The sequence below is a fragment of the Trematomus bernacchii genome, unplaced genomic scaffold, assembly GCF_902827165.1.
Source record: "Trematomus bernacchii unplaced genomic scaffold, fTreBer1.1, whole genome shotgun sequence".
Lineage (NCBI taxonomy): Eukaryota > Metazoa > Chordata > Actinopteri > Perciformes > Nototheniidae > Trematomus > Trematomus bernacchii.
The window spans coordinates 16,371,182-16,399,013 of record NW_022987720.1 but is presented as its reverse complement, the minus strand read 5'-3'; the positions used below and the strand labels follow the sequence as shown (position 1 = coordinate 16,399,013).

General features: G+C 40.3%; 12 protein-coding genes across 12 annotated transcripts; 6 read left to right on the top strand and 6 right to left on the bottom strand.

The window, feature by feature from the left end:
- Positions 1-1,910: 1,910 nt before the first annotated feature.
- On the bottom strand, positions 1,911-2,584 carry LOC117492798 (hemoglobin subunit beta-C-like). The gene is made up of 3 exons (XM_034143185.1): positions 2,493-2,584; positions 2,143-2,365; positions 1,911-2,052 (listed from the first exon to the last, which is right to left on the bottom strand). The coding sequence occupies exons 1-3, from the start codon at positions 2,582-2,584 to the stop codon at positions 1,924-1,926; spliced, it is 444 nt and encodes a 147-aa protein (XP_033999076.1). The 3' UTR covers positions 1,911-1,923.
- A 797-nt stretch (positions 2,585-3,381) lies between these two features.
- Positions 3,382-4,114, top strand: LOC117492914 (hemoglobin subunit alpha-2-like). Its single transcript, XM_034143338.1, has 3 exons — positions 3,382-3,479; positions 3,573-3,780; positions 3,962-4,114. Exons 1-3 carry the CDS (start codon positions 3,382-3,384, stop codon positions 4,088-4,090), a joined length of 435 nt encoding a protein of 144 aa, XP_033999229.1. The 3' UTR covers positions 4,091-4,114.
- Positions 4,115-5,254: 1,140 nt separating this feature from the next.
- Positions 5,255-5,922, bottom strand: LOC117492681 (hemoglobin subunit beta-C-like). Its single transcript, XM_034143073.1, has 3 exons — positions 5,831-5,922; positions 5,481-5,703; positions 5,255-5,390 (listed from the first exon to the last, which is right to left on the bottom strand). Exons 1-3 carry the CDS (start codon positions 5,920-5,922, stop codon positions 5,262-5,264), a joined length of 444 nt encoding a protein of 147 aa, XP_033998964.1. The 3' UTR covers positions 5,255-5,261.
- A 772-nt stretch (positions 5,923-6,694) lies between these two features.
- On the top strand, positions 6,695-7,454 carry LOC117492684 (hemoglobin subunit alpha-2-like). Its single transcript, XM_034143076.1, has 3 exons — positions 6,695-6,819; positions 6,913-7,120; positions 7,302-7,454. Exons 1-3 carry the CDS (start codon positions 6,722-6,724, stop codon positions 7,428-7,430), a joined length of 435 nt encoding a protein of 144 aa, XP_033998967.1. The 5' UTR covers positions 6,695-6,721; the 3' UTR covers positions 7,431-7,454.
- A 1,115-nt stretch (positions 7,455-8,569) lies between these two features.
- On the bottom strand, positions 8,570-9,252 carry LOC117492682 (hemoglobin subunit beta-C-like). Its single transcript, XM_034143074.1, has 3 exons — positions 9,161-9,252; positions 8,811-9,033; positions 8,570-8,720 (listed from the first exon to the last, which is right to left on the bottom strand). The coding sequence occupies exons 1-3, from the start codon at positions 9,250-9,252 to the stop codon at positions 8,592-8,594; spliced, it is 444 nt and encodes a 147-aa protein (XP_033998965.1). The 3' UTR covers positions 8,570-8,591.
- Positions 9,253-10,022: 770 nt separating this feature from the next.
- On the top strand, positions 10,023-10,783 carry LOC117492685 (hemoglobin subunit alpha-2-like). The gene is made up of 3 exons (XM_034143077.1): positions 10,023-10,147; positions 10,241-10,448; positions 10,631-10,783. Exons 1-3 carry the CDS (start codon positions 10,050-10,052, stop codon positions 10,757-10,759), a joined length of 435 nt encoding a protein of 144 aa, XP_033998968.1. The 5' UTR covers positions 10,023-10,049; the 3' UTR covers positions 10,760-10,783.
- A 1,114-nt stretch (positions 10,784-11,897) lies between these two features.
- LOC117492683 (hemoglobin subunit beta-C-like) lies at positions 11,898-12,580 on the bottom strand. Its single transcript, XM_034143075.1, has 3 exons — positions 12,489-12,580; positions 12,139-12,361; positions 11,898-12,048 (listed from the first exon to the last, which is right to left on the bottom strand). The coding sequence occupies exons 1-3, from the start codon at positions 12,578-12,580 to the stop codon at positions 11,920-11,922; spliced, it is 444 nt and encodes a 147-aa protein (XP_033998966.1). The 3' UTR covers positions 11,898-11,919.
- Positions 12,581-13,341: 761 nt separating this feature from the next.
- LOC117492680 (hemoglobin subunit alpha-2-like) lies at positions 13,342-14,112 on the top strand. Its single transcript, XM_034143072.1, has 3 exons — positions 13,342-13,477; positions 13,571-13,778; positions 13,960-14,112. Exons 1-3 carry the CDS (start codon positions 13,380-13,382, stop codon positions 14,086-14,088), a joined length of 435 nt encoding a protein of 144 aa, XP_033998963.1. The 5' UTR covers positions 13,342-13,379; the 3' UTR covers positions 14,089-14,112.
- A 1,139-nt stretch (positions 14,113-15,251) lies between these two features.
- On the bottom strand, positions 15,252-15,919 carry LOC117493341 (hemoglobin subunit beta-C-like). Its single transcript, XM_034143852.1, has 3 exons — positions 15,828-15,919; positions 15,478-15,700; positions 15,252-15,387 (listed from the first exon to the last, which is right to left on the bottom strand). The coding sequence occupies exons 1-3, from the start codon at positions 15,917-15,919 to the stop codon at positions 15,259-15,261; spliced, it is 444 nt and encodes a 147-aa protein (XP_033999743.1). The 3' UTR covers positions 15,252-15,258.
- A 798-nt stretch (positions 15,920-16,717) lies between these two features.
- LOC117493342 (hemoglobin subunit alpha-2-like) lies at positions 16,718-17,450 on the top strand. The gene is made up of 3 exons (XM_034143853.1): positions 16,718-16,815; positions 16,909-17,116; positions 17,298-17,450. The coding sequence occupies exons 1-3, from the start codon at positions 16,718-16,720 to the stop codon at positions 17,424-17,426; spliced, it is 435 nt and encodes a 144-aa protein (XP_033999744.1). The 3' UTR covers positions 17,427-17,450.
- Positions 17,451-18,576: 1,126 nt separating this feature from the next.
- Positions 18,577-19,259, bottom strand: LOC117493343 (hemoglobin subunit beta-C-like). Its single transcript, XM_034143854.1, has 3 exons — positions 19,168-19,259; positions 18,818-19,040; positions 18,577-18,727 (listed from the first exon to the last, which is right to left on the bottom strand). The coding sequence occupies exons 1-3, from the start codon at positions 19,257-19,259 to the stop codon at positions 18,599-18,601; spliced, it is 444 nt and encodes a 147-aa protein (XP_033999745.1). The 3' UTR covers positions 18,577-18,598.
- Positions 19,260-20,056: 797 nt separating this feature from the next.
- On the top strand, positions 20,057-20,766 carry LOC117492913 (hemoglobin subunit alpha-2-like). Its single transcript, XM_034143337.1, has 3 exons — positions 20,057-20,154; positions 20,248-20,455; positions 20,638-20,766. Exons 1-3 carry the CDS (start codon positions 20,057-20,059, stop codon positions 20,764-20,766), a joined length of 435 nt encoding a protein of 144 aa, XP_033999228.1.
- Positions 20,767-27,832: the final 7,066 nt, after the last annotated feature.

Below are 27,832 nucleotides of genomic sequence, written 5' to 3'. Positions count from 1 at the left end.
CACAGTTTTACGACACATTTTTTTTTTTTTGACTTGCAAAATTATCTTTTAAATTGACAAACATCATATGTGTAATTCGTGGCACAATTCAAACGGGATCGAAAGATAATCTTTCTCTCTCCATTGACTTCAATGCATAACTTTTCCGAAATAAGGTCCCATGGGGCTCAACCGGAAGGGGAGGGACTTCGCCACTCTATTAAAATAGCTATGATCTGACTTGAAGTGTGTGTTTTCCTCCAGCTGCATCACAGCGGGAGGAGCTGCGTGTCTCCGTCCTGTCAGATTAGACTTCACTCGCGTTTATGTCCATATCGAGATAAAGATAAATAATCTGAATTCAGTGTGCAGTGTACTTTTGCGGGGGTGAGCAGCAGAGGTGGGGAGAGGCGGGGCTATTGCGTCGTCATTATCAGAAACGGATGACCGTATAGGCGACCACACGGCCCCGTTGGACCCCCAGAGCGCTCCGTTCCCAGATCTATCCACCTTTGGACCCGTTGTCGTTTGCAGGGTCCGTTTCTACCGTTCCGTTACGGCATCGTCGAGCTTAAAGGGCTATACGCATGAGAAATATGCGGATTCAACCCGTTTTCGTTCCCGTGGAGCCTAGGCTTATAACAAGTATGACTAAGCCGGAAAAGGTAAACATAAACATTACTGCTGAGTTCTTTGTGGTATTGCTATGAAAACCGCAATACATTAAACACAGTTGAAAAAATAAGCATGCAAATAATGTGTGTGTGTGCGTGTGCGTGTGTGTGTATATACACCAACAAAAAAGCTCAGCAATATTTGTTTTGGGATATGTTTATTCACACAAAAGCTGACCTTGGTGTGCACCAACGTACAAAAAAACATAATCACTAAATAAACGTTCGTTTTTATCATTCATTTTATTGTAATTCCACATAATTAATAATGTTGGGGTAAAGGCAAACATGGTGCTCCGGAGTAAATGCTCAAAGTGTCAATTTCAGGCTGCTGTCATCAATTATACTTGTTCTTTGAACAACAAATATATACCTGACCTGAATATAGGTTGTTTTATAAAAGGTGATACATTCACATTTTGACTATTTTTATATAATTAAAACAATGAGATTTTGATTCTTGGATCCAAAGTCACAGTGAGCAATATGTATTTCTGAAACAAACTGCGACCAAACAAAGGACCGCCTTTCGCTATCTTGGAAGAGGTCCTGGGTGTGTCTGTGCTTTGTTTCAGGCATAAAACCCCTCACTGGTAGCCTGATACCGACTGTCAACAATTGTCAAGCGAAGGCAAGATGACCACTCTCAAAGGATTTCGTGGTGGTTGTAATGATTATTTTTATTTTAGTATTAACACCTTTTCTTACTACTATTATAATTATTCTTATAATTATAATAATACTTTTAATTTATTAATCATTTGTATTAATATTGTTCTTGTTCTTATTCTTATTCTTATTATTGTTGTTATTGTTATTATTACTAATATAATGATGACGATAAGTAGTATTAGTAGTATTATTTATACAACTATTATAAAAAACATCACAAAAAGTGAGCTACCTGAAAGAAAGAAAAAATATGTAAAGCAACTTTATAGCTCTTCAAGAGACGAACCAGAGACCTCATGAAGAGCATTTAATGACAATAATGGCTATATTTGGTGGAGCTATAATGTAAAGGCTTTCTGTAATAGTAACACAAATAGCAACAAAAGTACTATCATTAGAAATGTTGCTTATTTTATTGTTTATGTTTATCGTACTATTTTCTTTAAGGATTTACATACATTTGAAACACAAGTCCTGAGTGTTAGTTTTTGGTATAATTACACAACAACTTGATGGATTTGCTAATTGTTTTATTTGCTTTTGAGACAAAAACTGTTTTAAACAATTGATCAGCATGTGATGGTCTCGCGTCGCAGCTCTAATTGTACTGTCTTCCCAGGGCGGACACCACCACGGCCAGGAACTTCTGGAAAGCTGCCTGCACCTCACCAGTGAACTCATTACCCAGCCGAGCAGCAACCACGATGGTCAGGCAGTCGGCCAGGAGCTGCAACACAGCAAGCATCAGAACACATCAGCAGCAGGAAAGGTTGGTCATCTCTCAATATTATTTATTACATTAGTTGCACAACGGTACCTTGAAGTTGTCGGGGTCCACGTGCAGTTTCTCGGAGTGCAGCACGCTCAGTTCGGCGTAGGTGTTCGTGATGTCGTCCATGTTCTTCACAGCCCGGTCCAGACCGTTGAGGATGGTTGTTCCGTGTTTGGAAACCATGGGATTTCCCTTGATCGCAGCGGCGTTGTAGAGGTTTCCAAAACTGCCAAAATACCTCTGAGTCCAGGGGTAGACGACCAGACACCTGAGGAAACACGTGAACACGTTAATATCAAACGGTTAAATTAGAAAAAATGTAGTTTAATCCAATGTGTCTGAAAGAAAACTTGTCTCTGCTGCATTATTTTAAATGCAAAACTACAAAGACCCACCTGGCAAGAGCTGCAGGGCCCACCACATCATACTCAATCCTGGAGAAGATGTCCTGAATGGTGTTGCGCTCAAAGTCTGTCCATTCAACCATTTTGTCGCTTTCAGTTTGCAGGTCAGCAGATACTGAGTTCTCTGGCATCAGAGGCGACCTTTTAAAGCCCTCCTGCTCCCCTCCCACAACCAGCGAGTGGGTGGGTGGTGGGCCGGGCAAGATCTATCTCATGGATTTTCTACAGTGATAAGAGAATTCGGCGAATTTGCTCATCCTACATTATCTCTGAGACGAAGGAAATAGTTAAAGTAATAATTGTAATACAGCAACAGTAGATATCTTGAACGTATCAGTCACAGCATCAGCACCCTGGACAGAGATCTATAATTAATTATACAAAGACCAACTATACTGAGTAATGCTATAAATTATCATTTTAAATTATATTTTCAACACTTTTTTTAATTACTTTTAATTTCCCTTCACCAGAATAGGTACAGAGACATTATTCAGTTTAGGGTAACAGCCCTAGAAGTGGCTGGTTCCCTTTTTACATGTTGGTATAGCCTATGAATTCAGTGCCTTTCTCAATCTCAAATCAGAAGATGGATTTAAACCAGTCAGGTAGTATCTCCAGGCTATACACTAACACAAAGGCCGATGCTTTCAAAAAAATGTTTTTGTCACTTTGGGGTTTAGTGTTGACATCTTAAACATTTCCAAAGTCACCATGAGAAGAATCTTCTGGTTTATCTCATGGGGGCTGCAACCCAACACGCCTTGTGCAGCATATCTTGGAGGAAGATCTGGGTGTTTCTATGCTCTGTTTCGAGCATAAAAACCCCTCACTGCTTGGGCTGATCACGGCATTCAGCAACACACGTTCAACTGGCAAGATGACCACTCTCACTGCTAAGGACAAGCAAACAGTCAAGGCCTTCTGGGCTAAAGTGTCTGGAAAGTCTGAGGACATCGGCGCCGCTGCTGTAGCCAGGTAATGTCACCGAACTGACTGCTGCAACCTGCTCCAACATTTATAAATGAATTTATGTTGGCTCTCACTAACATTTGTTTTGGTTTGACCCAGGATGCTGGTGGTGTACCCACAGACCAAGACTTACTTCTCCCACTGGCAGGACCAGAGCCCCTACTCTGCTGCTGCCAGGAAGCACGGAATAACTGTGATGATGGGAGTTGGAGACGCTGTGACCAAAATCGATGACCTGAAAGAAGGTCTCAAGGAACTCAGTGAGCTGCATGCCTTCACTCTGCGTGTGGACCCTGGTAACTTCAAGGTGCAGAGCCAGAGTGATTCAAAGATAATACCTTGAAATGTATAGGAAGTGTTCCTCAAACTTGGGCCGTTGAGAGGTTTCCAGACAGACAACAGATCCATCTGTTACATCCATGCACAAAATGCCCTTATGTTTGATGGGTGCGTATATGTAACATCTGTGTCATTGTCTTCTTTCACAGATTCTCTCCCACAACATCCTTGTGGTCATGGCCGTCATGTTCCCCACCGACTTCACCCCTGATGTTCATGTGTCTCTGGACAAGTTCCTGGCTGCTGTGTCTCTGGCCCTGGCTGAGAAGTACCGATAAGCAGCAGGAGAAGAAGAAGGAGACTGCAGCATGAGATTACATTGCGTTGCAACGTGATTAATAAATGCATTCATGCTAAAAGAAAAGCAACTGTTGTATTCTGGTTTGTTTGCTATGATCATGTCAAATGTCAGAGTTAATCACAACTACAGCACAAAGCAGACGTTATAGTCAATCACAAGAAACTCAACAGGAAACCACTTTGACCTTATTGTTATTTATTAGGCAGAAAGTCCAAACGTCCTCTTTTGTATGCATTGTGAAATGTCTTTTGGTTTGGACAAAGCAAGGCATTTTAAGACGTCACCCTTTTAGGTGAGATTACATTTAACAATTAATGGGTTGATTTGCAAAACAATGTGCAGGATCGTCAATGATGAAATCAATTGTAAAAAAACGAATAGGGTCACTGGGATCAGTTCAAACATTTTCATAATGATTTTAAGAAAACAAAAGTAGAAGACCCATAAAACAGGTACGTATGTTGTATCAATTTGGCAACATCAATGTTTCTTCAAAACATTGGTTTCAATTTGATATTTGGTCAACAAAGGATTTCGTGGTGGTTGTAATGATTATTTTTATTTTAGTATTAACACCTTTTCTTACTACTATTATAATTATTCTTATAATTATAATAATACTTTTAATTTAGTAATCATTTGTATTAATATTGTTCTTGTTCTTATTCTTATTCTTATTATTGTTGTTATTGTTATTATTACTAATATAATGATGACGATAAGTAGTATTAGTAGTATTATTTATACAACTATTATAAAAAACATCACAAAAAGTGAGCTACCTGAAAGAAAGAAAAAATATGTAAAGCAACTTTATAGCTCTTCAAGTGACGAACCAGAGACCTCATGAAGAGCATTTAATGACAATAATGGCTATATTTGGTGGAGCTATAATGTAAAGGCTTTCTGTAATAGTAACACAAATAGCAACAAAAGTACTATCATTAGAAATGTTGCTTATTTTATTGTTTATGTTTATCGTACTATTTTCTTTAAGGATTTACATACATTTGAAACACAAGTCCTGAGTGTTAGTTTTTGGTATAATTACACAACAACTTGATGGATTTGCTAATTGTTTTATTTGCTTTTGAGACAAAAACTGTTTTAAACAATTGCTCAGCATGTGATGGTCTCGCGTCGCAGCTCTAATTGTAATGTCTTCCCAGGGCGGACACCACCACGGCAAGGAACTTCTGGAAAGCTGCCTGCACCTCACCAGTGAACTCATTACCCAGCCGAGCAGCAACCACGATGGTCAGGCAGTCGGCCAGGAGCTGCAACACAGCAAGCATCAGAACACATCAGCAGCAGGAAAGGTTGGTCATCTCTCAATATTATTTATTACATTAGTTGCACAACGGTACCTTGAAGTTGTCGGGGTCCACGTGCAGTTTCTCGGAGTGCAGCACGCTCAGTTCGGCGTAGGTGTTCGTGATGTCGTCCATGTTCTTCACAGCCCGGTCCAGACCGTTGAGGATGGTTGTTCCGTGTTTGGAAACCATGGGATTTCCCTTGATCGCAGCGGCGTTGTAGAGGTTTCCAAAGCCGCCAAAATACCTCTGAGTCCAGGGGTAGACGACCAGACACCTGAGGAAACACGTGAACACGTTAATATCAAACGGTTAAATTAGAAAAAATGTAGTATAATCCAATGTGTCTGAAAGAAAACATGTCTCTGCTGCATTATTTTAAATGCAAAACTACAAAGACCCACCTGGCAAGAGCTGCAGGGCCCACCACATCATACTCAATCCTGGAGAAGATGTCCTGAATGGTGTTGCGCTCAAAGTCTGTCCATTCAACCATTTTGTCGCTTTCAGTTTGCAGGTCAGCAGATACTGAGTTCTCTGGCATCAGAGGCGACCTTTTAAAGCCCTCCTGCTCCCCTCCCACAACCAGCGAGTGGGTGGGTGGTGGGCCGGGCAAGATCTATCTCATGGATTTTCTACAGTGATAAGAGAATTCGGCGAATTTGCTCATCCTACATTATCTCTGAGACGAAGGAAATAGTTAAAGTAATAATTGTAATACAGCAACAGTAGATATCTTGAACGTATCAGTCACAGCATCAGCACCCTGGACACAGATATATAATTAATTATACAAAGACCAACTATACTGAGTAATGCTATAAATTATCATTTTAAATGATATTTTCAACACTTTTTTTAATTACTTTTAATTTCCCTTCACCAGAATAGGTACAGAGACATTATTCAGTTTAAGGTAACAGCCCTAGAAGTGGCTGGTTCCCTTTTTACATGTTGGTATAGAGCCTATGAATTCAGTGCCTTTCTCAATCTCAAATCAGAAGATGGATTTAAACCAGTCAGGTAGTATCTCCAGGCTATACACTAACACAAAGGCCGATGCTTTCAAAAAAATGTTTTTGTCACTTTGGGGTTTAGTGTTGACATCTTAAACATTTCCAAAGTCACCATGAGAAGAATCTTCTGGTTTATCTCATGGGGGCTGCAACCCAACACGCCTTGTGCAGCATATCTTGGAGGAAGATCTGGGTGTTTCTATGCTCTGTTTCGAGCATAAAAACCCCTCACTGCTTGGGCTGATCACGGCATTCAGCAACACACGTTCAACTGGCAAGATGACCACTCTCACTGCTAAAGACAAGCAAACAGTCAAGGCCTTCTGGGCTAAAGTGTCTGGAAAGTCCGAGGACATCGGTGCCGCTGCTGTAGCCAGGTAATGTCACCGAACTGACTGCTGCAACCTGCTCCAACATTTATAAATGAATTTATGTTGGCTCTCACTAACATTTGTTTTGGTTTGACCCAGGATGCTGGTGGTGTACCCACAGACCAAGACTTACTTCTCCCACTGGCAGGACCAGAGCCCCTACTCTCCTGCTGCCAGGAAGCACGGAATAACTGTGATGATGGGAGTTGGAGACGCTGTGACCAAAATCGATGACCTGAAAGAAGGTCTCAAGGAACTCAGTGAGCTGCATGCCTTCACTCTGCGTGTGGACCCTGGTAACTTCAAGGTGCAGAGCCAGAGTGATTCAAAGATAATACCTTGAAATGTACAGGAAGTGTTTCTCAAACTTGGGCCGTTGAGAGGTTTCCAGACAGACAACAGATCCATCTGTTACATCCATGCACAAAATGCCCTTATGTTTGATGGGTGCGTATATGTAACATCTGTGTCATTGTCTTCTTTCACAGATTCTCTCCCACAACATCCTTGTGGTCATGGCCGTCATGTTCCCCACCGACTTCACCCCTGATGTTCATGTGTCTCTGGACAAGTTCCTGGCTGCTGTGTCTCTGGCCCTGGCTGAGAAGTACCGATAAGCAGCAGGAGAAGAAGAAGGAGACTGCAGCATGAGATTACATTGCGTTGCATCGTGATTAATAAATGCATTCATGCTAAAAGAAAAGCAACTGTTGTATTCTGGTTTGTTTGCTATGATCATGTCAAATGTCAGAGTTAATCACAACTACAGCACAAAGCAGACGTTATAGTCAATCAGAAGAAACTCAACAGGAAACCACTTTGACCTTATTGTTATTTATTAGGCAGAAAGTCCAAACGTCCTCTTTTGTATGCATTGTGAAATGTCTTTTGGTTTGGACAAAGCAAGGCATTTTAAGACGTCACCCTTTTAGGTGAGATTATATTTAACAATTAATGGGTTGATTTGCAAAACAATGTGCAGGATCGTCAATGATGAAATCAATTGTAAAAAAAACGAATAGGGTCACTGGGATCAGTTCAAACATTTTCATAATGATTTTAAGAAAACAAAAGTAGAAGACCCATAAAACAGGTACGTATGTTGTATCAATTTGGCAACATCAATGTTTCTTCAAAACATTGGTTTCAATTTGATATTTGGTCAACAAAGGATTTCGTGGTGGTTGTAATGATTATTTTTATTTTAGTATTAACACCTTTTCTTACTACTATTATAATTATTCTTATAATTATAATAATACTTTTAATTTATTAATCATTTGTATTGATATTATTCTTATTCTTATTATTGTTGTTATTGTTATTATTACTAATATAATGATGACGATAAGTAGTATTAGTAGTATTATTTATACAACTATTATAAAAAAACATCACAAAAAGTGAGCTACCTGAAAGAAAGAAAAAATATGTAAAGCAACTTTATAGCTCTTCAAGTGACGAACCAGAGACCTCATGAAGAGCATTTAATGACAATAATGGCTATATTTGGTGGAGCTATAATGTAAAGGCTTTCTGTAATAGTAACACAAATAGCAACAAAAGTACTATCATTAGAAATGTTGCTTATTTTATTGTTTATGTTTATCGTACTATTTTCTTTAAGGATTTACATACATTTGTAACACAAGTCCTGAGTGTTAGTTTTTGGTATAATTACACAACAACTTGATGGATTTGCTAATTGTTTTATTTGCTTTTGAGACAAAAACTGTTTTAAACAATTGCTCAGCATGTGATGGTCTCGCGTCGCAGCTCTAATTGTACTGTCTTCCCAGGGCGGACACCACCACGGCCAGGAACTTCTGGAAAGCTGCCTGCACCTCACCAGTGAACTCATTACCCAGCCGAGCAGCAACCACGATGGTCAGGCAGTCGGCCAGGAGCTGCAACACAGCAAGCATCAGAACACATCAGCAGCAGGAAAGGTTGGTCATCTCTCAATATTATTTATTACATTAGTTGCACAACGGTACCTTGAAGTTGTCGGGGTCCACGTGCAGTTTCTCGGAGTGCAGCACGCTCAGTTCGGCGTAGGTGTTCGTGATGTCGTCCATGTTCTTCACAGCCCGGTCCAGACCGTTGAGGATGGTTGTTCCGTGTTTGGAAACCATGGGATTTCCCTTGATCGCAGCGGCGTTGTAGAGGTTTCCAAAGCCGCCAAAATACCTCTGAGTCCAGGGGTAGACGACCAGACACCTGAGGAAACACGTGAACACGTTAATATCAAACGGTTAAATTAGAAAAAATGTAGTTTAATCCAATGTGTCTGAAAGAAAACATGTCTCTGCTGCATTATTTTAAATGCAAAACTACAAAGACCCACCTGGCAAGAGCTGCAGGGCCCACCACATCATACTCAATCCTGGAGAAGATGTCCTGAATGGTGTTGCGCTCAAAGTCTGTCCATTCAACCATTTTGTCGCTTTCAGTTTGCAGGTCAGCAGATACTGAGTTCTCTGGCATCAGAGGCGACCTTTTAAAGCCCTCCTGCTCCCCTCCCACAACCAGCGAGTGGGTGGGTGGTGGGCCGGGCAGGATCTATCTCATGGATTTTCTACAGTGATAAGAGAATTCGGCGAATTTGCTCATCCTACATTATCTCTGAGACGAAGGAAATAGTTAAAGTAATAATTGTAATACAGCAACAGTAGATATCTTGAACGTATCAGTCACAGCATCAGCACCCTGGACAGAGATCTATAATTAATTATACAAAGACCAACTATACTGAGTAATGCTATAAATTATCATTTTAAATGATATTTTCAACACTTTTTTTAATTACTTTTAATTTCCCTTCACCAGAATAGGTACAGAGACATTATTCAGTTTAAGGTAACAGCCCTAGAAGTGGCTGGTTCCCTTTTTACATGTTGGTATAGAGCCTATGAATTCAGTGCCTTTCTCAATCTCAAATCAGAAGATGGATTTAAACCAGTCAGGTAGTATCTCCAGGCTATACACTAACACAAAGGCCGATGCTTTCAAAAAAATGTTTTTGTCACTTTGGGGTTTAGTGTTGACATCTTAAACATTTCCAAAGTCACCATGAGAAGAATCTTCTGGTTTATCTCATGGGGGCTGCAACCCAACACGCCTTGTGCAGCATATCTTGGAGGAAGATCTGGGTGTTTCTATGCTCTGTTTCGAGCATAAAAACCCCTCACTGCTTGCTGATCACGGCATTCAGCAACACACGTTCAACTGGCAAGATGACCACTCTCACTGCTAAGGACAAGCAAACAGTCAAGGCCTTCTGGGCTAAAGTGTCTGGAAAGTCCGAGGACATCGGTGCCGCTGCTGTAGCCAGGTAATGTCACCGAACTGACTGCTGCAACCTGCTCCAACATTTATAAATGAATTTATGTTGGCTCTCACTAACATTTGTTTTGGTTTGACCCAGGATGCTGGTGGTGTACCCACAGACCAAGACTTACTTCTCCCACTGGCAGGACCAGAGCCCCTACTCTCCTGCTGCCAGGAAGCACGGAATAACTGTGATGATGGGAGTTGGAGACGCTGTGACCAAAATCGATGACCTGAAAGAAGGTCTCAAGGAACTCAGTGAGCTGCATGCCTTCACTCTGCGTGTGGACCCTGGTAACTTCAAGGTGCAGAGCCAGAGTGATTCAAAGATAATACCTTGAAATGTACAGGAAGTGTTCCTCAAACTTGGGCCGTTGAGAGGTTTCCAGACAGACAACAGATCCATCTGGCACATCCATGCACAAAATGCCCTTATGTTTGATGGGTGCGTATATGTAACATCTGTGTCATTTTCTTCTTTTCACAGATTCTCTCCCACAACATCCTTGTGGTCATGGCCGTCATGTTCCCCACCGACTTCACCCCTGATGTTCATGTGTCTCTGGACAAGTTCCTGGCTGCTGTGTCTCTGGCCCTGGCTGAGAAGTACCGATAAGCAGCAGGAGAAGAAGAAGGAGACTGCAGCATGAGATTACATTGCGTTGCATCGTGATTAATAAATGCATTCATGCTAAAAGAAAAGCAACTGTTGTATTCTGGTTTGTTTGCTATGATCATGTCAAATGTCAGAGTTAATCACAACTACAGCACAAAGCAGACGTTATAGTCAATCAGAAGAAACTCAACAGGAAACCACTTTGACCTTATTGTTATTTATTAGGCAGAAAGTCCAAACGTCCTCTTTTGTATGCATTGTGAAATGTCTTTTGGTTTGGACAAAGCAAGGCATTTTAAGACGTCACCCTTTTAGGTGAGATTATATTTAACAATTAATGGGTTGATTTGCAAAACAATGTGCAGGATCGTCAATGATGAAATCAATTGTAAAAAAACTAATAGGGTCACTGGGATCAGTTCAAACATTTTCATAATGATTTTAAGAAAACAAAAGTAGAAGACCCATAAAACAGGTACGTATGTTGTATCAATTTGGCAACATCAATGTTTCTTCAAAACATTGGTTTCAATTTGATATTTGGTCAACAAAGGATTTCGTGGTGGTTGTAATGATTATTTTTATTTTAGTATTAACACCTTTTCTTACTACTATTATAATTATTCTTATAATTATAATAATACTTTTAATTTATTAATCATTTGTATTGATATTATTCTTATTCTTATTATTGTTGTTATTGTTATTATTACTAATATAATGATGACGATAAGTAGTATTAGTAGTATTATTTATACAACTATTATAAAAAAACATCACAAAAAGTGAGCTACCTGAAAGAAAGAAAAAATATGTAAAGCAACTTTATAGCTCTTCAAGTGACGAACCAGAAACCTCATGAAGAGCATTTAATGACAATAATGGCTATATTTGGTGGAGCTATAATGTAAAGGCTTTCTGTAATAGTAACACAAATAGCAACAAAAGTACTATCATTAGAAATGTTGCTTATTTTATTGTTTATGTTTATCGTACTATTTTCTTTAAGGATTTACATACATTTGTAACACAAGTCCTGAGTGTTAGTTTTTGGTATAATTACACAACAACTTGATGGATTTGCTAATTGTTTTATTTGCTTTTGAGACAAAAACTGTTTTAAACAATTGCTCAGCATGTGATGGTCTCGCGTCGCAGCTCTAATTGTACTGTCTTCCCAGGGCGGACACCACCACGGCCAGGAACTTCTGGAAAGCTGCCTGCACCTCACCAGTGAACTCATTACCCAGCCGAGCAGCAACCACGATGGTCAGGCAGTCGGCCAGGAGCTGCAACACAGCAAGCATCAGAACACATCAGCAGCAGGAAAGGTTGGTCATCTCTCAATATTATTTATTACATTAGTTGCACAACGGTACCTTGAAGTTGTCGGGGTCCACGTGCAGTTTCTCGGAGTGCAGCACGCTCAGTTCGGCGTAGGTGTTCGTGATGTCGTCCATGTTCTTCACAGCCCGGTCCAGACCGTTGAGGATGGTTGTTCCGTGTTTGGAAACCATGGGATTTCCCTTGATCGCAGCGGCGTTGTAGAGGTTTCCAAAGCCGCCAAAATACCTCTGAGTCCAGGGGTAGACGACCAGACACCTGAGGAAACACGTGAACACGTTAATATCAAACGGTTAAATTAGAAAAAATGTAGTTTAATCCAATGTGTCTGAAAGAAAACATGTCTCTGCTGCATTATTTTAAATGCAAAACTACAAAGACCCACCTGGCAAGAGCTGCAGGGCCCACCACATCATACTCAATCCTGGAGAAGATGTCCTGAATGGTGTTGCGCTCAAAGTCTGTCCATTCAACCATTTTGTCGCTTTCAGTTTGCAGGTCAGCAGATACTGAGTTCTCTGGCATCAGAGGCGACCTTTTAAAGCCCTCCTGCTCCCCTCCCACAACCAGCGAGTGGGTGGGTGGTGGGCCGGGCAGGATCTATCTCATGGATTTTCTACAGTGATAAGAGAATTCGGCGAATTTGCTCATCCTACATTATCTCTGAGACGAAGGAAATAGTTAAAGTAATAATTGTAATACAGCAACAGTAGATATCTTGAACGTATCAGTCACAGCATCAGCACCCTGGACAGAGATCTATAATTAATTATACAAAGACCAACTATACTGAGTAATGCTATAAATTATCATTTTAAATGATATTTTCAACACTTTTTTTAATTACTTTTAATTTCCCTTCACCAGAATAGGTACAGAGACATTATTCAGTTTAAGGTAACAGCCCTAGAAGTGGCTGGTTCCCTTTTTACATGTTGGTATAGAGCCTATGAATTCAGTGCCTTTCTCAATCTCAAATCAGAAGATGGATTTAAACCAGTCAGGTAGTATCTCCAGGCTATACACTAACACAAAGGCCGATGCTTTCAAAAAAATGTTTTTGTCACTTTGGGGTTTAGTGTTGACATCTTAAACATTTCCAAAGTCACCATGAGAAGAATCTTCTGGTTTATCTCATGGGGGCTGCAACCCAACACGCCTTGTGCAGCATATCTTGGAGGAAGATCTGGGTGTTTCTATGCTCTGTTTCGAGCATAAAAACCCCTCACTGCTTGGGCTGATCACGGCATTCAGCAACACACGTTCAACTGGCAAGATGACCACTCTCACTGCTAAGGACAAGCAAACAGTCAAGGCCTTCTGGGCTAAAGTGTCTGGAAAGTCCGAGGACATCGGTGCCGCTGCTGTAGCCAGGTAATGTCACCGAACTGACTGCTGCAACCTGCTCCAACATTTATAAATGAATTTATGTTGGCTCTCACTAACATTTGTTTTGGTTTGACCCAGGATGCTGGTGGTGTACCCACAGACCAAGACTTACTTCTCCCACTGGCAGGACCAGAGCCCCTACTCTCCTGCTGCCAGGAAGCACGGAATAACTGTGATGATGGGAGTTGGAGACGCTGTGACCAAAATCGATGACCTGAAAGAAGGTCTCAAGGAACTCAGTGAGCTGCATGCCTTCACTCTGCGTGTGGACCCTGGTAACTTCAAGGTGCAGAGCCAGAGTGATTCAAAGATAATACCTTGAAATGTACAGGAAGTGTTTCTCAAACTTGGGCCGTTGAGAGGTTTCCAGACAGACAACAGATCCATCTGTTACATCCATGCACAAAATGCCCTTATGTTTGATGGGTGCGTATATGTAACATCTGTGTCATTGTCTTCTTTCACAGATTCTCTCCCACAACATCCTTGTGGTCATGGCCGTCATGTTCCCCACCGACTTCACCCCTGATGTTCATGTGTCTCTGGACAAGTTCCTGGCTGCTGTGTCTCTGGCCCTGGCTGAGAAGTACCGATAAGCAGCAGGAGAAGAAGAAGGAGACTGCAGCATGAGATTACATTGCGTTGCAACGTGATTAATAAATGCATTCATGCTAAAAGAAAAGCAACTGTTGTATTCTGGTTTGTTTGCTATGATCATGTCAAATGTCAGAGTTAATCACAACTACAGCACAAAGCAGACGTTATAGTCAATCAGAAGAAACTCAACAGGAAACCACTTTGACCTTATTGTTATTTATTAGGCAGAAAGTCCAAACGTCCTCTTTTGTATGCATTGTGAAATGTCTTTTGGTTTGGACAAAGCAAGGCATTTTAAGACGTCACCCTTTTAGGTGAGATTACATTTAACAATTAATGGGTTGATTTGCAAAACAATGTGCAGGATCGTCAATGATGAAATCAATTGTAAAAAAACTAATAGGGTCACTGGGATCAGTTCAAACATTTTCATAATGATTTTAAGAAAACAAAAGTAGAAGACCCATAAAACAGGTACGTATGTTGTATCAATTTGGCAACATCAATGTTTCTTCAAAACATTGGTTTCAATTTGATATTTGGTCAACAAAGGATTTCGTGGTGGTTGTAATGATTATTTTATTTTAGTATTAACACCTTTTCTTACTACTATTATAATTATTCTTATAATTATAATAATACTTTTAATTTAGTAATCATTTGTATTAATATTGTTCTTGTTCTTATTCTTATTCTTATTATTGTTGTTATTGTTATTATTACTAATATAATGATGACGATAAGTAGTATTAGTAGTATTATTTATACAACTATTATAAAAAACATCACAAAAAGTGAGCTACCTGAAAGAAAGAAAAAATATGTAAAGCAACTTTATAGCTCTTCAAGTGACGAACCAGAGACCTCATGAAGAGCATTTAATGACAATAATGGCTATATTTGGTGGAGCTATAATGTGAAGGCTTTCTGTAATAGTAACACAAATAGCAACAAAAGTACTATCATTAGAAATGTTGCTTATTTTATTGTTTATGTTTATCGTACTATTTTCTTTAAGGATTTACATACATTTGAAACACAAGTCCTGAGTGTTAGTTTTTGGTATAATTACACAACAACTTGATGGATTTGCTAATTGTTTTATTTGCTTTTGAGACAAAAACTGTTTTAAACAATTGCTCAGCATGTGATGGTCTCGCGTCGCAGCTCTAATTGTAATGTCTTCCCAGGGCGGACACCACCACGGCAAGGAACTTCTGGAAAGCTGCCTGCACCTCACCAGTGAACTCATTACCCAGCCGAGCAGCAACCACGATGGTCAGGCAGTCGGCCAGGAGCTGCAACACAGCAAGCATCAGAACACATCAGCAGCAGGAAAGGTTGGTCATCTCTCAATATTATTTATTACATTAGTTGCACAACGGTACCTTGAAGTTGTCGGGGTCCACGTGCAGTTTCTCGGAGTGCAGCACGCTCAGTTCGGCGTAGGTGTTCGTGATGTCGTCCATGTTCTTCACAGCCCGGTCCAGACCGTTGAGGATGGTTGTTCCGTGTTTGGAAACCATGGGATTTCCCTTGATCGCAGCGGCGTTGTAGAGGTTTCCAAAGCCGCCAAAATACCTCTGAGTCCAGGGGTAGACGACCAGACACCTGAGGAAACACGTGAACACGTTAATATCAAACGGTTAAATTAGAAAAAATGTAGTATAATCCAATGTGTCTGAAAGAAAACATGTCTCTGCTGCATTATTTTAAATGCAAAACTACAAAGACCCACCTGGCAAGAGCTGCAGGGCCCACCACATCATACTCAATCCTGGAGAAGATGTCCTGAATGGTGTTGCGCTCAAAGTCTGTCCATTCAACCATTTTGTCGCTTTCAGTTTGCAGGTCAGCAGATACTGAGTTCTCTGGCATCAGAGGCGACCTTTTAAAGCCCTCCTGCTCCCCTCCCACAACCAGCGAGTGGGTGGGTGGTGGGCCGGGCAAGATCTATCTCATGGATTTTCTACAGTGATAAGAGAATTCGGCGAATTTGCTCATCCTACATTATCTCTGAGACGAAGGAAATAGTTAAAGTAATAATTGTAATACAGCAACAGTAGATATCTTGAACGTATCAGTCACAGCATCAGCACCCTGGACACAGATATATAATTAATTATACAAAGACCAACTATACTGAGTAATGCTATAAATTATCATTTTAAATGATATTTTCAACACTTTTTTTAATTACTTTTAATTTCCCTTCACCAGAATAGGTACAGAGACATTATTCAGTTTAAGGTAACAGCCCTAGAAGTGGCTGGTTCCCTTTTTACATGTTGGTATAGCCTATGAATTCAGTGCCTTTCTCAATCTCAAATCAGAAGATGGATTTAAACCAGTCAGGTAGTATCTCCAGGCTATACACTAACACAAAGGCCGATGCTTTCAAAAAAATGTTTTTGTCACTTTGGGGTTTAGTGTTGACATCTTAAACATTTCCAAAGTCACCATGAGAAGAATCTTCTGGTTTATCTCATGGGGGCTGCAACCCAACACGCCTTGTGCAGCATATCTTGGAGGAAGATCTGGGTGTTTCTATGCTCTGTTTCGAGCATAAAAACCCCTCACTGCTTGGGCTGATCACAGGCATTCAGCAACACACGTTCAACTGGCAAGATGACCACTCTCACTGCTAAGGACAAGCAAACAGTCAAGGCCTTCTGGGCTAAAGTGTCTGGAAAGTCCGAGGACATCGGTGCCGCTGCTGTAGCCAGGTAATGTCACCGAACTGACTGCTGCAACCTGCTCCAACATTTATAAATGAATTTATGTTGGCTCTCACTAACATTTGTTTTGGTTTGACCCAGGATGCTGGTGGTGTACCCACAGACCAAGACTTACTTCTCCCACTGGCAGGACCAGAGCCCCTACTCTCCTGCTGCCAGGAAGCACGGAATAACTGTGATGATGGGAGTTGGAGACGCTGTGACCAAAATCGATGACCTGAAAGAAGGTCTCAAGGAACTCAGTGAGCTGCATGCCTTCACTCTGCGTGTGGACCCTGGTAACTTCAAGGTGCAGAGCCAGAGTGATTCAAAGATAATACCTTGAAATGTACAGGAAGTGTTTCTCAAACTTGGGCCGTTGAGAGGTTTCCAGACAGACAACAGATCCATCTGTTACATCCATGCACAAAATGCCCTTATGTTTGATGGGTGCGTATATGTAACATCTGTGTCATTGTCTTCTTTCACAGATTCTCTCCCACAACATCCTTGTGGTCATGGCCGTCATGTTCCCCACCGACTTCACCCCTGATGTTCATGTGTCTCTGGACAAGTTCCTGGCTGCTGTGTCTCTGGCCCTGGCTGAGAAGTACCGATAAGCAGCAGGAGAAGAAGAAGGAGACTGCAGCATGAGATTACATTGCGTTGCAACGTGATTAATAAATGCATTCATGCTAAAAGAAAAGCAACTGTTGTATTCTGGTTTGTTTGCTATGATCATGTCAAATGTCAGAGTTAATCGACAACTACAGCACAAAGCAGACGTTATAGTCAATCAGAAGAAACTCAACAGGAAACCACTTTGACCTTATTGTTATTTATTAGGCAGAAAGTCCAAACGTCCTCTTTTGTATGCATTGTGAAATGTCTTTTGGTTTGGACAAAGCAAGGCATTTTAAGACATCACCCTTTTAGGTGAGATTATATTTAACAATTAATGGGTTGATTTGCAAAACAATGTGCAGGATCGTCAATGATGAAATCATTTGTAAAAAAACGAATAGGGTCACTGGGATCAGTTCAAACATTTTCATAATGATTTTAAGAAAACAAAAGTAGAAGACCCATAAAACAGGTAAGTATGTTGTATCAATTTGGCAACATCAATGTTTCTTCAAAACATTGGTTTCAATTTGATATTTGGTCAACAAAGGATTTCGTGGTGGTTGTAATGATTATTTTAATTTTAGTATTAACACCTTTTCTTACTACTATTATAATTATTCTTATAATTATAATAATACTTTTAATTTATTAATCATTTGTATTAATATTGTTCTTGTTCTTATTCTTATTCTTATTATTGTTGTTATTGTTATTATTACTAATATAATGATGACGATAAGTAGTATTAGTAGTATTATTTATACAACTATTATAAAAAACATCACAAAAAGTGAGCTACCTGAAAGAAAGAAAAAATATGTAAAGCAACTTTATAGCTCTTCAAGTGACGAACCAGAGACCTCATGAAGAGCATTTAATGACAATAATGGCTATATTTGGTGGAGCTATAATGTAAAGGCTTTCTGTAATAGTAACACAAATAGCAACAAAAGTACTATCATTAGAAATGTTGCTTATTTTATTGTTTATGTTTATCGTACTATTTTCTTTAAGGATTTACATACATTTGAAACACAAGTCCTGAGTGTTAGTTTTTGGTATAATTACACAACAACTTGATGGATTTGCTAATTGTTTTATTTGCTTTTGAGACAAAAACTGTTTTAAACAATTGCTCAGCATGTGATGGTCTCGCGTCGCAGCTCTAATTGTACTGTCTTCCCAGGGCGGACACCACCACGGCCAGGAACTTCTGGAAAGCTGCCTGCACCTCACCAGTGAACTCATTACCCAGCCGAGCAGCAACCACGATGGTCAGGCAGTCGGCCAGGAGCTGCAACACAGCAAGCATCAGAACACATCAGCAGCAGGAAAGGTTGGTCATCTCTCAATATTATTTATTACATTAGTTGCACAACGGTACCTTGAAGTTGTCGGGGTCCACGTGCAGTTTCTCGGAGTGCAGCACGCTCAGTTCGGCGTAGGTGTTCGTGATGTCGTCCATGTTCTTCACAGCCCGGTCCAGACCGTTGAGGATGGTTGTTCCGTGTTTGGAAACCATGGGATTTCCCTTGATCGCAGCGGCGTTGTAGAGGTTTCCAAAGCCGCCAAAATACCTCTGAGTCCAGGGGTAGACGACCAGACACCTGAGGAAACACGTGAACACGTTAATATCAAACTGTTAAATTAGAAGAAATGTAGTTTAATCCAATGTGTCTGAAAGAAAACTTGTCTCTGCTGCATTATTTTAAATGCAAAACTACAAAGACCCACCTGACAAGAGCTGCAGGGCCCACCACATCATACTCAATCCTGGAGAAGATGTCCTGAATGGTGTTGCGCTCAAAGTCTGTCCATTCAACCATTTTGTCGCTTTCAGTTTGCAGGTCAGCAGATACTGAGTTCTCTGGCATCAGAGGCGACCTTTTAAAGCCCTCCTGCTCCCCTCCCACAACCAGCGAGTGGGTGGGTGGTGGGCCGGGCAAGATCTATCTCATGGATTTTCTACAGTGATAAGAGAATTCGGCGAATTTGCTCATCCTACATTATCTCTGAGACGAAGGAAATAGTTAAAGTAATAATTGTAATACAGCAACAGTAGATATCTTGAACGTATCAGTCACAGCATCAGCACCCTGGACAGAGATCTATAATTAATTATACAAAGACCAACTATACTGAGTAATGCTATAAATTATCATTTTAAATGATATTTTCAACACTTTTTTTAATTACTTTTAATTTCCCTTCACCAGAATAGGTACAGAGACATTATTCAGTTTAAGGTAACAGCCCTAGAAGTGGCTGGTTCCCTTTTTACATGTTGGTATAGCCTATGAATTCAGTGCCTTTCTCAATCTCAAATCAGAAGATGGATTTAAACCAGTCAGGTAGTATCTCCAGGCTATACACTAACACAAAGGCCGATGCTTTCAAAAAAATGTTTTTGTCACTTTGGGGTTTAGTGTTGACATCTTAAACATTTCCAAAGTCACCATGAGAAGAATCTTCTGGTTTATCTCATGGGGGCTGCAACCCAACACGCCTTGTGCAGCATATCTTGGAGGAAGATCTGGGTGTTTCTATGCTCTGTTTCGAGCATAAAAACCCCTCACTGCTTGGGCTGATCACAGCATTCAGCAACACACGTTCAACTGGCAAGATGACCACTCTCACTGCTAAGGACAAGCAAACAGTCAAGGCCTTCTGGGCTAAAGTGTCTGGAAAGTCCGAGGACATCGGTGCCGCTGCTGTAGCCAGGTAATGTCACCGAACTGACTGCTGCAACCTGCTCCAACATTTATAAATGAATTTATGTTGGCTCTCACTAACATTTGTTTTGGTTTGACCCAGGATGCTGGTGGTGTACCCACAGACCAAGACTTACTTCTCCCACTGGCAGGACCAGAGCCCCTACTCTCCTGCTGCCAGGAAGCACGGAATAACTGTGATGATGGGAGTTGGAGACGCTGTGACCAAAATCGATGACCTGAAAGAAGGTCTCAAGGAACTCAGTGAGCTGCATGCCTTCACTCTGCGTGTGGACCCTGGTAACTTCAAGGTGCAGAGCCAGAGTGATTCAAAGATAATACCTTGAAATGTACAGGAAGTGTTTCTCAAACTTGGGCCGTTGAGAGGTTTCCAGACAGACAACAGATCCATCTGTTACATCCATGCACAAAATGCCCTTATGTTTGATGGGTGCGTATATGTAACATCTGTGTCATTTTCTTCTTTTCACAGATTCTCTCCCACAACATCCTTGTGGTCATGGCCGTCATGTTCCCCACCGACTTCACCCCTGATGTTCATGTGTCTCTGGACAAGTTTCTGGCTGCTGTGTCTCTGGCCCTGGCTGAGAAGTACCGATAAGCAGCAGGAGAAGAAGAAGGAGACTGCAGCATGAGATTACATTGCGTTGCAACGTGATTAATAAATGCATTCATGCTAAAAGAAAAGCAACTGTTGTATTCTGGTTTGTTTGCTATGATCATGTCAAATGTCAGAGTTAATCACAACTACAGCACAAAGCAGACGTTATAGTCAATCAGAAGAAACTCAACAGGAAACCACTTTGACCTTATTGTTATTTATTAGGCAGAAAGTCCAAACGTCCTCTTTTGTATGCATTGTGAAATGTCTTTTGGTTTGGACAAAGCAAGGCATTTTAAGACGTCACCCTTTTAGGTGAGATTACATTTAACAATTAATGGGTTGATTTGCAAAACAATGTGCAGGATCGTCAATGATGAAATCAATTGTAAAAAAACTAATAGGGTCACTGGGATCAGTTCAAACATTTTCATAATGATTTTAAGAAAACAAAAGTAGAAGACCCATAAAACAGGTAAGTATGTTGTATCAATTTGGCAACATCAATGTTTCTTCAAAACATTGGTTTCAATTTGATATTTGGTCAACAAAGGATTTCGTGGTGGTTGTAATGATTATTTTTATTTTAGTATTAACACCTTTTCTTACTACTATTATAATTATTCTTATAATTATAATAATACTTTTAATTTAGTAATCATTTGTATTAATATTATTCTTGTCCTTATTCTTATTCTTATTATTGTTGTTATTGTTATTATTACTAATATAATGATGACGATAAGTAGTATTAGTAGTATTATTTATACAACTATTATAAAAAACATCACAAAAAGTGAGCTACCTGAAAGAAAGAAAAAATATGTAAAGCAACTTTATAGCTCTTCAAGTGACGAACCAGAGACCTCATGAAGAGCATTTAATGACAATAATGGCTATATTTGGTGGAGCTATAATGTAAAGGCTTTCTGTAATAGTAACACAAATAGCAACAAAAGTACTATCATTAGAAATGTTGCTTATTTTATTGTTTATGTTTATACATTATTATATACATTTGTAACACAAGTCCTGAGTGTTATTTGTTGGTATAATTACGAAGTCTGTCCATTCAACCATTTTGTGACTCTAAGTTTGCAGGTCAGCAAATGCTGAGTTCTCTGGCATCAGATGCAACTTTTAAAGCCCTTCTGATCCCCTCCCACAACAAGCGAGTGGATGGCTGGTGGGCTGCACGTCATAGATTTCCAACAATGATAAGGGAAGATGCAACGCCTAGAATGATCTCTGATATCTTTTGCAGGAAGAGGCTTGATTTAATCATACTTTGAAAGTCTGCTAGACCAGGGGCAACAGCGGTAATTAAAGTTTAAAAGTCTCAAAAATGCTACAACTACTGTCACAAACTGGATGAATGTGAAGTATTTTGTTAAAGGAGGATGAAAGCGTAAACAAGGAGCACTATTGGAGTGACTTTGATGGTTATTGGACTCAGGATTAATTCATTTGGATTCCCGCTGTATCGCCACATGTTGAAAAGTGCTATATAAATAAAATTGTCTTGCCTTGCCTTGCCTTGCTGTATGAAGAAATTAAAGGACGGCGCAAGTGGAAACAATTCACAAAGGGATTAAACTGTTTAAAACACATGCTTAAAGTAAGCCGGATTTTGCCGATGTGTTTATGTGGATACAAAAGTCGTAAATAATCTACAAAATGGAGGAGACCTATCTGATCGGAGCAACTGTGACAAATAATCTGAAACCGGCATGGACAATGACTATGTTTTAAAAATGTGCTTATCCAGAAGAGCCTGGTTTGGACACTTTACGGGCAGAAGAAACATTTCTATTAAAGAAAGAATTATACATTTCTGTCTTTTTATGCCTATAATAGCTACTAACTTGAATTTTTATTTTATTAATTAATCAATTATTTTTTATGTTATTGTAATGTAGAGACAAGGCTTTTAGTGACAATCATGTATTGCGTTACAATTATATGTAAAAAAAGTAAAAAAAAAAGAAAAAAGTCTAAATGTGATATTTGGCCTCAAATCATCTGAGGCCTGGCGCCCCCCCTGCGATCTTTGACGCCCCCCCAAGGGGGGCGCGCCCCCCAGGTTGGGAACCACTGTGCTAGACTATACCAATACAGGTTTTATATCACGTGTTTAAAGAAGAAGACTGTCTGAAGACTTTTCTTTTTGCCGCTGCTTTTAATTTAACTATTCATATCTTAAACTGCACTGTAACTTTTATTCATGTATTTTTTCTTTTAATGTTTATTTTATTATCTTTGCTTTTTAATCACGGTTTTTAAATGCCATTTTCTTAATGTCTTTCATTTTTGTAAAGCACTTTGAATTGCCTTGTGTTGAAAGGTGCTATATATAGGCGTGTGGCGCAGTGGGTTGTGCGTTGGTGTTTGGATCAGGGGGTCCAAACACAGGTTCAAACCCCGCTTCAGTCAGCATGTCGTTGTGTCCCTGCAAGACACTTCACCCCAAATTGCTCCTGTGGGGATTGTCCACAGTATTGAGTATGTAAGTCGTTTTGGATAAAAGCGTCTAACAAGCAACATGTAATAATATAAATAAACTTGCCTTGCCTTAAATTCAGAACATCGTTTTATAATGAATTCCCTTTTTAAATGCCAGGTTGTCTTCTTTGCATCATTTAATTCATAGAAATCCTTCGTTTTGTTTTTTTCTGTTGCGGTGTGTTCCAGTGCGACTTTTTGGCCCGCAGGAGACGTGAGGCGACACAACAGTCGGGTCCGTCGGGACGTGTTCTTTGGTGTCAGTTTGGTGTGTCCTGACCTTTAAATAACACAGAGGTGGACGTAATTTCAGCACCAAGCGCAGTCCATAGCGTCGACCATGTTATTAACACGTTTGAGTTGATTTGGGATTTTAATTGTTTAAAGGTCCCATGTCATGGTCATTTCTACTGATCATAATTCCATTGTTGAGGTGTACTAAAATAGATTTATATTGTGAAATTTTCCAAACTCACATCGGTTTCTCATACAGCATCTCTGTATAGTATACGTGTGTATTCTCTCTCTGTCCTAAACGGCTTGTTGGAGCTCCTGCCCCCCCTACCTATTTTTTAAATTTTTTATTTAACCTTTATTTAAGCAGATAAAAGCATTGAGATAAAATCTCATTTTCAATGCTGACCTGGCCAAGAAGGCAGCAACGTTGCACATAACACATAACACAAACATATAAAATACAGAGAACATAACTAAGAAAACAAAAGACGAAAAAGCAGTCACTACATTGTGCACATTAGGACAGTAGGAAGTATAGTAGAGATAGTAGAAAGGTACACTACTTATTACTGCAAGAGCAGCTGGTGGTGAGGACTTCAGACAACTTCAATTTAAAACATGCTATTGAGACAAGTGCCGTCAGTTTGAGGCGTGATTGAAGGTCATTCCAAGACCAAGGACCATAATAAAAAAGACTCCTTTTTCCAGCCTCAGTCTGCACAGCAGGTACCTGGAACCGTATCCAGGCACTGGATCTGAGGTTGTGAGAGTCACAAACTGGGGCAAATCTGGCACATATGTAGAGTGGAAGCTTACCTAAAATGGCTTTATACATTAATAAAAACCAGTGCTGCATCCTACGCATAGTAAGTGAGGATCATCCAGTTAGGCTATACAGTTTGCAATGATGAGTCCTATAGGGTGCATTTGATATATAAAGCAGTGCAGCATGGTAGAGTGGGTCAAGTTTGGCCAAAACAGTGGGACAGGCAAATCTATAAATGGTATCACCGTAGTCCAGCTGGGACAGGAATAAGCCAGAGACCAACCTTTTGCGGGATGAAGTTGAAAAACAACATGAGCCCAGTGTGCTCTCATTGGTCAGCTCGCCCACTCTGTTCTGATGAGTCCACCACCGTTACAGCGGAACATCAGTGATTATGTGTTACAATAGCCGCTTTCACACCAAGTACTTTGCCGTACTTAGTTCCCAGCACTTACAGTAGTACCCCCATGGAACTAAGAGCCGATCGCGTTCACACCAGAATAAGTTCCCTGAGGGAAGATTACGCAAATGAAGCCGCTGACGTCACTTCTTCTGCTTCTGCTTTGGGTTTACTGGCAGGCCGCAAACCACTTCACGGTGAATACTGCCACCCGAAGTCCCCGGCCGGAAGTCCCCGGAGTTGGGGACTGGCTTCAGTAGAAGCTGCTGGGACTCCCAGCAGCTTCTACTGAAGCCTTCCGAGTAAATCGCCAGAACGCCGACACCTCCTCATCACTCCACCGCTCCAATGTTTTTTTTTTGTTTTGCCATAAGTTATTCTCTCTCCGTTGGTGTGCGGGGCTAATGCTAATGCTAATAATGCTAATGCCAGCAAATACAATTGTGGCTTCAAAAATCTTTTCCGAGTTTTACGGGGCGTGGTTTGCAATTCTCCCAGCCAATCAGAAATTGGAACTTTTTTCTCCCCAGGAAAGTACCACCTCTCTAGCAGGCACTAAAAAGGGGGTAAAAGTTCTCATTAACTAAGTTCTCTTTTTGGTGTGAACGCAAAATCCCAGGAACTATCGGAACTAAACGGGAAAAGTACGGGGAAAAGTACTCCGGTGTGAAAGCGCCTAATGGCGTTAGCAACCAGAAAATGACACCAACAATGACAAACAGATGAGAATGCTGCGTGGGGTCTGGGTGCCGTGTTGGCGGGACGTTGCGGGGCTTGCTGCTGGAGCGGACAGTGTGAGCTGGCTTGCTGCGGGGGATCTGCGAGACAGCGAGACACAGCGAAACCCAGCCTGAACCCAGCCCGAGCACACACACACACCTGCAGCCTGGCTGTGAGTCTGCATGTGTGCTCAGAACGAGCCCAGGCCGAGCCCCGCCGCGTCTCGCCGTCTCAGGCTGAGTTCAGGCTGAGTTCAGGCTGAGAAATCCGCGGAGCTGCAGCTGAGAAAAGATTGAGTACGTGTGTGTGAGGAAGTCACGTTACGTCACTTTATCCAATACGTCACTGTACTTACTACACTATAAGAAGAAAACAATGGAAAAAGAGAAATCTCCAACGAGGCGTTCTGGGGAAGCATAGACAGGTCTTTTCTGTGTTAGAGTTTTACTCGTTACAGGGTGTACTTTGAGGGTTTGTGACTCTGCAGACCGTTTACATGCATAAAAAGCTACATAACACACAAGGGGACGGTTAATAAACGGAAAAGCATGACATGGGACCTTTAACTATAGAGTAGACCCAACTGCTCCTGTCTGAAGCTGAATCGGATATTTTGTACAATAACATGTTGGTGCTATAAGGAAAGATTGTTCTGAAGGAGTCCTGAAAAGACATATGCTGCATAATATACAAATATGAAAAATGTCCTCTTTCTCTTTTGAAACGTGCTGAGGCTTCTCACTTAGAACATAGCTCCATCTTGTGGCAAGAAAACTAAAACACAAGGCATTCAAATAGAAATCAGCTCTGCCATAAGTAAGACTTAAAATGGTGCTTTAGATATTTGCCCATGTGCCAATGCTGCAGTTAGTGTTATAAGAAAAACAATACATTTTTACTCAATCTTTTCTACTTTTATGGAGATCAGGGGAACAGACACCAAGTCAACTGTTGTTTGCATGAAAGTAAACAATTATCAGCTGCCTTTTACCTTTACTTCATCAGTTGGTTGTAATTCGTCCCTTTTAAAATGTAATTGCTTTCTTCCTTTCTAATGTTCTTCCCTTATGATGAATGCAAACAACATGAGATAGAAAGAAGAGGAAGAAAATGTTTGCAATGAGTCTTTAAAGAAAAGCCAATCCCATCTGAATACTAAAATAGTAAAATAATACTAAAAGTTCCAAGCATTTTCAGATTAAAACTTAAATCTATCTTGCAATATTACAAAAAAATGTAAATGGAAGAGTACTGTATATAATCTTACATCAAATAATGAAGAGTAGTATCACAATCATCAAAACAACAAAGCCCAATAACACAGATAGCTCATCCCATTTACATGTAAAGTTTATTATGAATTGAAGGTTTCATTGTCATTCAGGTGAGTGTGAGGCAGCAGGAGATGGAATCAAAACGCAGATAGTCGAGGCAGATAGGGACAGTTCTGAGGATTTGACCAGTTGAAAATACAATTATGCTTAAAGGCAGACAGGTAAAAGCCAAGTGTTGTTACCCATTATGCTCAATGCAACTCTTTTGAAGTAACTATACCAAAAACTAGAAATGGATTATGTTATAAAACACATTCTACAGGGTTTGCAATGAGACAGTTGAAAGGAAGCATCTAGAGAATATCCAAGAAGATTTATTGAGTTGACGATGATGGGGATGATGGTGGAGATGGTGGTGATGACACCTGGCACAAGAGGGAAATATCAGTTGTGTATTTAATGTGTCACTTTAGTTAAATTGTTAATTATAATATATACATAGGCCTACTCTGTTTCAAGTCCTTCATTTCATTATTTTCTTTGATTTAGAAGCATTGATGTAATGTTGCAGTCAAAACGGAGCAAATGCTAATGGCTTAATACATTAGTTTAATGTAGTAATGTGTCATATCATGTGTAAAAATCCTACAGGCCTGCACACAATAATATACACACACAACACACACACACATGTTTTTACTGTACTTGTGATTGATTTACTTCCTCTCCTGTGTGTGTCCAGAGCCTTCAATTTGCTATCAAATATCAATTGCACTAAGTGGTAGAGTACTCAGTAACTTTCTAACTGTTCAGTCATAGTTACGTGGAAGCAGATTTATTATAAAACTCATGTTATGCAAGACCACGGCTGAGCTTGCCATGCAGATGGGATATACCATAGTGTAGGATTTCATGCGTGCATCAGTGACGTAAAAATATGCACGTTTGCAAATGCAATAGGTGGCGCTCCAACACAATTTTGGCAAAGCACGAGCTATTCTGTGTTCTCGGATCTCAATGTGTGACTCTTGTTTTGGAGGCAAACAGGGGTTGGCCGAGCCCTTCACCACCTAAAAACTAAAGTAATATAATGGATACCGGTGTTGGTTGGCCCTCTATTAAATATTTAGTTTTTTCTCTGACATAATTTGTTTCAGAATATAATTA